The sequence below is a fragment of the Eurosta solidaginis genome, chromosome 3 (assembly GCF_040869045.1).
Source record: "Eurosta solidaginis isolate ZX-2024a chromosome 3, ASM4086904v1, whole genome shotgun sequence".
NCBI classification, from domain to species: Eukaryota; Metazoa; Arthropoda; class Insecta; order Diptera; family Tephritidae; genus Eurosta; species Eurosta solidaginis.
The window spans coordinates 86,586,430-86,599,535 of record NC_090321.1 but is presented as its reverse complement, the minus strand read 5'-3'; the positions used below and the strand labels follow the sequence as shown (position 1 = coordinate 86,599,535).

At 38.7% G+C, this 13,106-nt stretch overlaps 1 protein-coding gene across 1 annotated transcript; it reads right to left on the bottom strand.

Annotated features, from left to right (window-relative positions):
* Positions 1–6,779: 6,779 nt before the first annotated feature.
* On the bottom strand, positions 6,780–11,303 carry rib (ribbon). The gene is made up of 2 exons (XM_067777617.1): positions 10,134–11,303; positions 6,780–8,299 (listed from the first exon to the last, which is right to left on the bottom strand). The coding sequence occupies exons 1-2, from the start codon at positions 11,283–11,285 to the stop codon at positions 6,965–6,967; spliced, it is 2,487 nt and encodes an 828-aa protein (XP_067633718.1). The 5' UTR covers positions 11,286–11,303; the 3' UTR covers positions 6,780–6,964.
* Positions 11,304–13,106: the final 1,803 nt, after the last annotated feature.

The following is a 13,106-nucleotide window of genomic DNA, read 5'->3' as shown; positions in this document are numbered from 1 at the left end:
ATTCAGGAGGATACCCTTGCTGAGCCCATAAAATCTGGGAAAGTGGGATGTACTGGTGGGATGCAGCACACGTGTATATTCTGTAATAGCATATGATCAACTTGGAGATAACCAAACGTTTAGTTTCCTGTCCAACAGGGTACTGGTTCTAGACCCTGCTGCTAAATAAGGATAGGCGTAGTCACATCAATTCGTTCCCGGGTTACTCGGGGAAATCGGCTTGGTTAAACATTGCAAGAGTTTGCATCGGATGTTGAAAGGCTGGCACATCTTGCAAATGCGGACGCACCCGTGAAATACACCGAGTGGATGAAAATCCAGAGCTTTATAAATGGCATACGGGACGTGGAAACGAAGCGAGCCACATACGCAAACCCAAAACCTACATTCGCAGAAACGGCATCCCATGCACTGACTCAAGAAACAGCTTTGCTTCTGTGTAAGCCAGTTTACAAAGCACGCCGTGTGGAGGTAGAAAGGCCAGAGTGGGTAGACGCAATATTGGAGGCGCTGAAAGGATCGCAAAAGCGGAGTGAAAAAGTTATCAAATGTTTCAAATGCGGGAAGTCCGGTCACATTGCCCGTCATTGCGATCTTGATCCTAGTAGTTCCAACAATGTGGGTGGCCGTAAACGCAAAGCTGGGGGAGATGAGCAAGAGCGAGTAAGAGGTAGAGATCGAGAGCTAGATCCAACTATTGAATGCCCTGTGATATCTGCGTTGCAAATTGGAAGGAAATCAAGCAGTCTTACTGTCAGAGGGAATGTGGATGGCAAAGAACATGTACTGACTGTAGATACGGGCGCATCTCATTCCTTGATTCGATCTGATTTGGTCCACAGGAGAGTAGTCATTACCTGGAGCAAGGTTGCGTACGGTCACAGGCGAGTATAACCAAGTCCAGGGAGAAGTGATATGTGAAGTCCTAATTGGAAAGGTCATGGTTTTACACAAATTCGTTGTGGCGGAGATCGTTGATGAAGTCATATTGGGAGTGGACTTCTTGGTTGACCATGACATAAGGATCGATATGCGGAAAAAAATTATGCGGTATAAGAACCAGGACATACCACTTAACTTTAGTTTGGAAAAAGGGTTCAGCAGTAATCGGGTACTGGTGGAGAAGACTCGACGAAGGCCACGAAATTCAAAGGTAAAGGTTGATGGAACAAATGGGCCAAACAAATCAAAACCGAAGGTACCTGTGAGAGAAACACTGGCATTGGAAAGCCCTAACGGACGTACTAAAACGAAGGAAAGGATTTCGCAGAAAGAATGCAATAGTAGTTTCAAGCCAAGGCACACTACTGTTGTGAAGCGTCGGAACGATACTGATTATGCAAAGCAAATCCGTCCAGCGCAAGCTCTACGAAGTAGTTCATTGACCAAACAACAGAGTGCGAGGGAACGGCCCAGGGTAATGAGTAGTAAAATGAAACACTGGCATGACAAGAACTTTAATTCGGAAGGTTTCTTGGAGGGAGATTTGGTACTGTTATACAACCCTCACCGGCGGAAAGGTGTTCCATCCAGGATTCGGTGCAGTTGGGAAGGCCCGTACAAAGGTGTGAAGAAGATCAGTGATACCATCTATCGCTTACAAACCACTGGGAAACCACGGATTAGAAAAGTGGTTCATTTGGAAAGGCTGGCAGCGTATAGATCGAGAGATTTGTCTGATCGGGACGATCAGACTTAGGTGGAGAGCAGTGTAACGATAGCAGCACTGAGCGATGCTATCGTCTCTAAGCCGATGCTAAGCAGTGACGTGAATTCCCATCCATAGATCAATCATTATGTATCTACATAAACGAAACAATAATAGCGTCTACATATATGTACCATGTACGTATACGGGCAGCGGAGAGTCAATGCACAAACACATGCATATATCTGAGATACTCCTATAAGTATGCAATGAGAAACTATAAAATTGTGCAATTGTAGTTACAGCTGAGAAGTTTGAGAGCTACTGGACTACTAGATTCTGGAAGCGCCTAGAAGATGCGAAGGTTGAAATCAAAGAGTATAAAAGGCGGCAATTGTAGAGGCGCTGGAATTCAGTTTGATTTGAGTTGTGAAGCAGTTTCGACTAAGACGCTATCTAGCGAGCAAGAGCAGTATTATTTTGAATAGTAGAGTTTCATTTGAGCTATCAATCAGTTTGGTTATTAAGCAAGCTACTCGTTGCACAGTTTGAGTGTTATTGTGAAGTACTTCAATTTGTAATAATGCAAAATGGCCTTTATTAGAGTTATTTATTCAACAGTTTAGTGATTCGAACTTAGCAGAGGATTGCAAATAAGAGGATCTGCAAGTAAATTCGTTACAATACATTAACATATTTTTAGGTCAATAACTTTTTTGAATTTTGACAGCCTGTGTTATAGAGGTCCTTTTCTTCTAAAGTTTCAAATTTTTTCTGCTCGCTTAGAAAAAAATTTCAATTGAAAAACAAAAACAAATTGAGCGAGTTGCCTAATTTGTTTTTGCTGTTGAATTAAAATTTTTTCCCTAGCGCGCAGGAAAATTTTAAAGCTTTAGAAAAAAAAGCTCAGAAATGTGTATAGCAAAATACATATACTTACATATATTTATGAGATATTGTTTAAGGGCCAATTAAACTTCCTTAACCCTAACGCCATAGTTATAACCATATTTTTACTTATCCATATAAAATTGGCATCAGTTATTGGTGCCTTAACCTAAAAATCGTGAAAATTTCATAAAAATGAAGAAAACGCAAAAAATTATCAACATATACCACAAAAATAAGTCTCTTAGTCAAAACGTGTCCAAAACAATAAATAAAATCTACAAAAAGTTAACAAATTCTCCAACTCAAATGTTTCTAGGTTATGGATATGGCGAAAAACCAATTGGTTGACTATGGTATGGTTATGGCTTTAGCATTATGGTATGGCACCATTAATCGATTACATTGATTTCCATAAGGTTGGCTCGATCAGGTGTTTTATCTGGTTATGGATTAAGTCACCATTAATTGGCCCTTTAGTACGAAAATGAAGATAATCTTGTTACATGTAAACGTGGTCTAACATATGTACCCATGGGTTGGAGTAGCTATATATTGCGCTGGCAACCCATTGAACGGGTTGCGCTACACAACCCCCCGAACTAATTTGGTATTTTAATCGCCTCTTACGCAGGCATCCCTACCGCGGGTATACTCTAAGCCCCCTAACCCGCTGGGGCCATGAGAAGCGTTAGTGACCTTGGGTGTCCCAAGAAAAGTTCCGTCGTGTCTTGTGTTGTTGGGTGAGCGGCCAGGCAGCAGCGTGCAACAAATGCACCATTCAGGAGGATACCCTTGCTGAGCCCAGAAAATCTGGGAAAGTGGGATGTACACGTGTATATTCTGTAATAGCATATGATCAACTTGGAGATAACCAAACGTTTAGTTTCCTGTCCAACAGGGTACTGGTTCTAGACCCTGCTGCTAAAGAAGGTTCCCGGGTTACTCGGGGAAATCGGTTTTAGCAGTACTTTGCACTTTTCATACTGCACGTCCATACAAGAACTTCGGATAATGAATTAAACAGTTGTTGTTGTTGTTATTGTTGAATTAAGCAGTCATCTGCATTTGTTTGTTTTTGTAGCACGTCTAATTTCCTTCGTAACATCAATCAATTATCCCTTGTTATAATGTTGTGTTCTCTATGAATGCAACAGCGAAGTATCTTCGGGTACCCCTGATTCTAGTTATCTGAAATCTCCTTGAGTCCCTTGTGCCTAGGGCCTCTCAGGAAAGAGATAATTGTGGAGCCCTATTTATAGAACACTTTTCGGGTTAAATATATTAAAAACTTTAATCTATCCTTACTGATATTAGTTTCTTTCTCATTCTAGGAAATTTGATTTTGACGATGTGCGCTTAGCAATGTTCCAAATATTCCAGCTGTAGCTGAAGGAAGAACATAAATTTGCTCAAATTATAAGAAAACTGCGACAACTATCCCCCCGCCTTTTTAGTACCACAGATAAGGCGCTAACAAGCATACTATGTGAAAGGGTAAGACCAAAGGATCAATATCACCTGTAAATCGACTTTGATATCACGAATTGGGGCTTCCGGTATTATCCCTACAAAACTCATATGGCTCTGCAAACTGATGTTGAACAACACCACCAGCGCAGGAAAAATTGGGCATCATCACCGAGCTTCGAAAGTTTCAGAAAGGGCACAGCTATAAATAGACGTTATTGTATTTAATTAGCTTGTACATATCAATATACACATATGTAAAGTTCACTAGAGTAATAAGGGAATAATTTAAATTGTAAAAAAATTATTTATAATTAAATATTATCTGAACATAAAGGACGCGTTTCATTCATGGAAAAAGCGATTTGACAGAAGGCAACCGATACGGGTAACTGATAGGCCAGTTACCCGTGTTGTTTTTGTTGCATATGTTTTGGTTAGCGATAACGAAAACATAACTGATGAAGTAACTTAAAAATGTAAATAACATCGAGCGAGAAGGAATGTCGAAAATACAATAGGTAAGAGCGAGAAAGCGAGTCACACGTACACTATTTTGAGAGAGCGCATGCGTTACCTTTTTCACGACAGCAATGTAAAAGTCATTAAGACGATAATTGGTGAACAAGTTATTGGTGACGATTAAGTAATCGATTAGGTAACGGGTACCTGTCTTGTAGGGCAGTTGAAATAAATTGTATGCACACAGGATGTCTGTATGCTAAATGCATGAAAAAGTATGTGAGATTGATATTTTTTGAATTGAAAACATATTTATTCATACAAAAATTACAAGTGCTGTATTCGAGAAAAACTATGAACATTTTATTGTTACCCGATTGGAAAAAATTGTATGCATGCAAGAAATATGCATGTTGTACAAATACACTTTCCTGAATTTTGTCTGCACGTATGTACATAATTTAGAACTCTTTGATTTTTCCTTATTGTCTTGGAAAATTTATACGTATTCATTCGTATACGATATGTACATATGTACTTGAAACAATAATTTTTTTCGAAAAGAACTGCAGGATATGAATAACTGATGAGATATTGGGCAGCGTTGAGTAGTAGACTTGGAATATATCGAGGATTTGTGGCGTTCACCGACCGTTTGGCCCAGGATGCTAAGCTGTCATTGAACAGTTGCTCAAAGCTGCCCAATTTTCAAGATGGTTGGATTCGACCAAACCGCTAAGAAATGTGCGTGTATTAAAATAAATAAATAAATAAATGTAAGGCGCGATAACCTCCGAAGAGATCTAAGGCCGAGCTTCTCTTCCAATTTGCGTCGTGCTCCTCTTGATTGGCCGGACGGGATCTACATGTTTTATGCCGATTCCGAACGGCATCTGCAAGGCAGATGAGTTTTCACAGAGAGCTATTCATGGCAGAAATACACCCGGAGCGCTTGCCAAACACTGCCGAGGGGCGACCCCGCTTAGACAAATTTTCTTCTAATTGAAAAACCTTATTTTTAAAATTTTGATGTTGCTTTGCCCGGGGTGTGAACCCAGGGCATACGGTGTGGTAGGCGGAGCACGCTACCATCACACCACGGTGGCCGCCACCGTGTGAGCGTATTAAGGGTCCTTATAATCCAAGTTGGTGGCTTCAACTTGCGTCAACTCACATCATATCATCATGCAGAATAAATTCCTATTGATCAATGCAGGGATAGTACCTTCGTACGTATGAATAATAAGTATGGATGTATAATGTTTTTCAAATGCTTTTGTGTGCATTCGGCATTAATACAACCATAAGCACACAGAAGTAGTGCAAAGTAAATAATATTACATGTATTAAAAAGAAATGAACGTACATAGCTCCAATTCATTGCCTCAAATAACGATGTTCCATATATACATTTACAACTGGGTATATACATAGTTCCGGAAATTTTGCATGCGTACAATTGAAATTACCAGAGCTTAAGTCAATTTGATACAATCTAATAAGCGCCTTTTAAATTTTCCTAAAGTTTCTCATCCTCCTATACTCCGGTCGCCCTAACGATATGTTTGTACAAAGTTCAATCTGCACCTAAGTTCCACACCGGCGGGTTATCGGCACTATTGTTAAGTATGTAGGTACTAGGCGTATGAGTGATTTAATGCCCATGAACATTTGCAAGCAAAAATATGTATTTAACACAGAGTGAACACCGTAAAATCCTACACACATACATATGGTGCATATTTACATATACAGCAGTATGTATATTTACATATGTATGCTTACGAGAAACAAGAACCCTTTCTTTTTGTGAGACATGATGATCTGCATAACAGCTTCTGGAGCATAATTGGGACTTGATTCAATTTCTTATTTCTTTATATAGTTCTTGAATTTTTTGTTATTTTACACTCTTATAACTATTTTATATTTAAGCATTTCCTTTACTTTTATAAAACTATATGTTTTTAGGCACAGGGTGGTTATGACAACACTAATTCCATTTCCGTTATTTTTTCTCATCTCCTTTGTCTATAAAGGAAATAACGAAAATTGCAAATTTTAGGAATACTAAGTTTTTTTTCTATTTAAGTTATCCAGTTTAATTTTTTGTGAAATTTCTGTGAATTATTTCTAATTGCGACAACAACAATAAAAAACAAAAAACAAACAAAAAATTAAACCAATTCATGAAATGCACGAAAAGAGGCCAAAATGTGTAGTTTTTTTGTTTCAACCTTCCGCTGCAATTCTTGCTCCTACCTTCATCCACTTATTGCACTGATGCAGTAACGTACGTACATACTAATATTTTTACACACATGTATAAGATCATAATTTTACCATATTTAGCTCAATGTAAGTCTTCTAGTTTTCTGCAACGTTTTTTTAGTTTCCCATTTTGTTTTAAGCGCGCCTAGCAAACAGTTAACGGCTGAGATACAATAAATCGTAACAGGTATCGGTTGCGTAGTGCCACGCCATCGATAGCATTAATCAGTCGGCGCGACCATCATCGCTATTTATGAGTTCGTGTTTTATCGCTGTCATTGTTTTTGTTGCTTCTAAGGCTGTTGTCGCACATCCGTTGTTGTATTCATCAGCCACTGTTAACTCATTACTGCTACGACTTGAACATCGGCTATTATCGTTCTGATTTGTGGTTGTAGCCGTTACTGATATGGCTGCTGCGGTCGCAAGTTTTATAACTCCATTGTTGGTGCATTCGATTGCTGATGCAACTGTTGTTGTTGATGTTGCAGCTGCCGACTGCGGTGGTGACGAGTATGATCGTGAGCGCATACGTCTTTGAGGCGGCATTTCAATTTGTGGCGACAAGCAACGTCTGCGCGTTACAGATAAATCTTCAACAGTCTCGTCATCCTCATGCGAGAGTCCCCGATTAATGCGCTTCAATCCTCGGTCATGTTCACGTTCTATATCTCGTTCATGCTCACGTTCAAATTCACGTAAGCGCTTTCGCTCGTATTCACGTTCTATTTCGTGATTACGCTCATGCTCTCGCTCGCGCTCATTGTCGGCTGTTATTTCACGTACAGTTTCAAACTCATTTTCACGCAGCATTCGTCTTTCGTGTTCATGACCACGTTCATTATCATGGTCCCTGATGCGCTCCCGTTCACGCTCACGTTCCCGTTCCATTGCAAAATCTTGCTCACTTATACGACCGTATTTGCGCGCATAGTTTGGTGGGCTAGGGGAACGCATTGCACTAGATCCATTCGGACCAGGGCTTGTTGATATACGATTGGCTGCTGCATGCGCCGCTGCTGCTAGTAAGAGTGCTCCACGTCCTGTAATATCACCACCTCGACTCTCCAATGCTTGTTGGAGTAATGCGTGATCTAATAATGAGTGTGGCAGTTGTGGTGGAATGTGATGATGTTCGGCACGGTGGTGATCTTTTGGTTCACGATCATCGCTTCGTCCTTCGTGCATCGATGATAATAAAGGCTCGGCACCATAGGCATGTGGATATGAAAAGGCTGCGGAAGAATCCATATTACTTGGACTACGTTTCATTGTGCGGTTCATTGGCCTTCCTGTGGTTATACCCAGTTTTTTGACTTTGTCGTAGAGCGTACGTGAAGGAACACCAAATTTACGGGATGCTTGAAGCGCGCTCATACCTTCACGCACACACTGTATAGCAGACATAATGTCACTGCGGGTATATTGCTTGTAACGTTTCCATTCTGGTTTCTGATTCGTGTTTGAACTGAAAACACCAGTATAATTGCCCTTGGCATCATAATTATCATCGTCGTAAGATCGATCTGTATAAGGTGAATGGGGCTCATCGGGATATTTCTGTACAGCAAGGAAATCAAGATTAAATAGATATATGGTATGAAGATAGACGGAGATCTGCGACAACTCTATATGACAAATCAACATTTTTCTGAGTATTCGACTAAACCAATTTTTTCTGGAGATTGATCCGTTAGCAAACAAGTTAGCGTTCAAAAATTCAGATGCATTTTAATGCATTGAAACCGAACCGGCAGTCGAGAATTTTCTACACGGTTTCTCTTATTTAACAATAAACAATTAAGGACGGGACTGCCTTCGGCTGTGCCGAAGACTTCATACCTTTCATGAATCGGGCTGAACAATAATCTTATCCCATTCGTAATCTCCAAATAATTGGATGTATAAGATAAGAAATATATAGTGAACAGATGTACATACCTAAACGATTTTTAAGATAAATATAAAATAAAAAATAGGTAGGTACTTTATGTAAGGATGCAAAGTTTCAGGTTTTTTGTGGTCTGCGTGTAAAAACTATGACTACGAATCACGTATTTCAACAATATATGACGTAAACGTAACTATTTGATGAAATTTGATGAATTTTGAAGCTTCTAGCCGTAAAAAAGGGGCAAAAATGACAGTTTATATGGGGTATATAATATATATACCACCGATCTCTATAATTTTTTCAGACAACAATATATGCTATATACGTAAGCATATAGTGAAATTTGAAGCGTCTAGCTGTTAAAAAGGGGCAGAAATTGCGCAAAGTTCCTTAACTGAACAATCGGTTGTATGAGATATATACTATATATACCACCGATCTCAATGATTTTTTCAGACAACAATATATGCTATACACGTAAGCATTTGGTGAAATTTGAAGCTTCTAGCTGTTAAAATGGGGCTGAAATTGCGAAAATATGTATGTATACTATATATACTATATATAATATATATATATACTATATATACCACCATATATATACTATATTTCAGACAATGTGTGCAATATACGAAAGTATATGGTGAAGTTTGAAGCTTCAATCTGTTAAATTGAGGAAGATATGGAAAAAATCCTCTTTTTCTGAAAAATCGGTTGTATTGAGGATATATGCTATAGTGGTCCGATCCGGCGGTTCCGACAAATGTCTAATCGGACACCCAAATACACCCGCTCACCAAATTTTATCACTATATCTCAAAAATTGAGGAACTAGTTTGCATACAAACAGACAGACGGGCATGGCTAAATCAACTCAGCTCTTCATCCTGATTATTTCGGTATACTTATGGTGGGTCTATCTATTTTCCTTTAAGGACTTACAATTTTGGGTTTCGTGACGAAATTAATATAACATTTCATTTTCATGAAAGGTATAAAAAGTTTATTAGTATGCGTGTAATGTCGAAGCTAGAAAGCCAATAAATACATATGATTTAACGGCTAATTTCGAGGGAGGGGAATTCACTTGTTTGTTTATGGATCAACCGCTTCCAAAGAATTTGTTTAGCCAGTGCCCAGCCGAGTGTTGTGCTATGTAATTATCACGATTACAAGACGAATACGATTTCAATAATGATAACTGCAATTTAAAAATAAATTCCTATTTAAACAAGAATCAAATAATCGAACCACGAATTAAAAAATGTTGAATTAATATTAATGTGAGCTTATTAATAATTAATTATAATAGCTTACATACAATAAAGTTGGGGATTACTATTAAAATAATTGTATTGCAAAATTCACGAATAAAGCAACCGTAATTTAAAAAAAATGTGAAATCGCATTTAAAGTTATCGCTATCGTAGGTGCAATCGATTATGCATGTACATACTCACTGCCCAGCTCCGAAGTTAAAATATTTTATCGAGTACTTACCTTATCACCGCCGAAATCTGCACCGTTATAAGGTTGACCGTGGTTGCTGTTGTGACCACCCATTGATGCAGTATGAGGAGAAATTTTGTCCGTATTTGATTTGTCTACCTTGCTGGATAAGGGCAATGAGAAGGACATGGGCTGTGATGAATCGGCAGAATTTGTTTGAGCTAAAACTGTCCGTAATATAGGAGTGTCACGGTTCATAAGCATTGACGTCATCGACGAAAGCTTCTTACGCTTCAGTGGATTATCTGGCACCGAATCGTAAACAGAGCCCAACATACTAACCGCTGTCGATGGTGATAGAGGCCATTGGCCATGCTCCGTATTAGAAGGCTGAGATTGTGAATGTGTGGGTGTTTGCGGTGTGTTGGCGGATTTTGTTTGTCCAGTACTCACATTGCTAGCCGCTTCGCCAGAGTTAGATAGACCAGGAGATTTGGAATATAAATTTGAATATTGTGACTTATAATTACTGTAAGGTGGAGATGAGGTGCTCGTTGCAGCCGCTGTTGGCGATATGTTCGAAGAAGTTGAGATCACGGATGAGGAATTATGTTGCGGTGGTATTGGTAAGTCTACAGCATGATCCTTTGTGCCGTTATGTACAACGGGTGGTATGCCTGGTGCAGTGGATGAACCGGCAGCCATCGCATAAGGCGCGGTTAATGCTGATGTACTAGCAGAACCATAACCATAGCCATGACTTAGCCGTTCGGCATGCTCTTCACTAAGTTTATTGAACTTTTCCTTCAGATCGGCCATGTCAAATAAACCTTTGACCTCTAATTCCTCGGCAATTCGCATTATCGTAGGTATTTGGCTTTGCGTAACATTTACCTCGCCGGTATACATGTAATCAAGTAATGCACGCATTTCGAATGCTTTAACACCGGGAAATATAATGCTGCAATGATCCATGGGTACATCTTGCAGTATGGCTTGAAAATATGGCGAGTTTGCGGCTAAAACTACTCTATGTGCTTTGAATTGGACTTGATCATCAACTACAATCGTGCAGTCAACATAGCTTTCGACCTTGATAAGCACATCTAGAATCTCAACCAGATTGGACTTGTGATTATTCCAACGTAAACAATATGTTTGACCCTCTATGGACGGCGGCAATCCCGGGTGAGGACCACCCATGGCAGTATGTGTTGTGACTGTAGTGGCAGCAGCCGGGTGTTGACTGAAACCAGTACTAGTAATAACTGTTGGAGGGCCGGTACTGCTGTTGTTGCTGCTTGAAGACACAGGCGCCGCTGGCGGCAGTGGTGGCACTGTTGATGGCTGTGGCAGCGGTGGAAGAGGTGCGAGCTGCAGAGATCCTGGTGCAATGCCTGCAATGGCGTATGGTAAAAGATTCTGAAATGTTGAACTCAGCAATGATGCCGGCAATAGCGCAGATGATAATGATGAAAAGGTTAATTCGGGATTAGTTGATGTTGCGGATGTGTATGCAAATATGGGATCGATGGATGACGATGAAGATGATGGGGATATGGATGAATTGTAGGTGAGGTTTTTGCGAATTTTGAGAGCCAGTTTAGAGCTTTATAATAGCTTAGTGGACCTGCGAAGAACACACATGAAAAATATGTTAAAGATATATGTTATGATATATTTGCTTTTGTTGCGTGTTTTAAAAAAATCTTTATTTTATACGAAACCAATGTTGAATTAACGAAATTTTCAACTGACGATATTGCGAATATATCTTGAAAATTTGAACTGAATTTGATTGAAAATTGAAATTTTCTACATTATTGCGAATATAATCGAGGATTACTTCAGTTTTCATAATGGAAATAAACTGTAACAAGTGCGCTAATTGCAAAGTTAATTTCAACTTAATATTAAAGTTACAATTAATTACTTGAGTATAATATATGAATTTTCCATATATGTGTATAAAATTATTGTTGTCGAAGTCAGTGCGCATCTTTTGACATATGGTATGTATGTGCATATGTTTCAAATGGGCTTAAGCATATCCTTGAGATGATTTCAAAATTGGGAACATTTTTTTACGGTATCCTCTAAAAACGGGTAAATGTGCCATTGGCTATTTTTTTTAAAAGCAATCATTGTGGTAAAAGTCTAGAACGGGGTCGACTGCTAATACGCGACCAAAAATATCGAGAGAGGTGTAAAAAAACTTAGAGTTGGTCCTAAATCTCAAAATCTTAAAAAAAAAGAAAACAAAAAATTAAAAATCGGTTAGAAATTACGAACTGCAAAGATAAATGAACTAAAATGTTCAATTTGTGACCGCTGCGCGGCGTGCTCCGTGTTACAGTAGTCGGCCCTACCCACTAAGCTATTACATAACACTTCATATCGTCGATGTCTTTGCACAACCATCTACCGACAAATTGCAAAACCACCCAAAAACCACAATGTGACAAATTTGATTTTTTTTTAGCCCTGAGATCGGCGCATCCAGCTCCATCCAAAAAATCATAACTTTCATATTTGAATGCCAATTTTTAAATAACGGTTAAATTGAGTACATACATATGTACAATCTTAACGTTCTAACATAAAAAAGCCCCAAAAAACGTTTTTCTGCTCTCCTGTAAAATACAAATGCCGCCATATAGACGGTTCTGCAGTTGGTCGATAGGCATCGACGATATGTATAAGAAAATGTTCTGAAAAAGAGCAGCATTTTTCACAAATGAAATTTTTAATAATTTTAAACATTCACCAGTAAGTTGAAGCTTTCGAACTTTGTTTTGAAACCAGAAGTAGAGACAAGTTTTTATTTTAAGATTTTTGAATTTTTTGGTTAGGTTTCAAAGCCAGATGTGCTTACTACTTTTCTACTTTTTTTACTACTTTCTACTTTTAAATTTTTCAAACTTTTGGGGTTTTCATTTAAAACAATTTTGAGAATTTGGACTTATTCTCATTCAAGTTTATATTTTAAACTGAAAAAAGCTAAAAAACATAGTAGTAAATTGA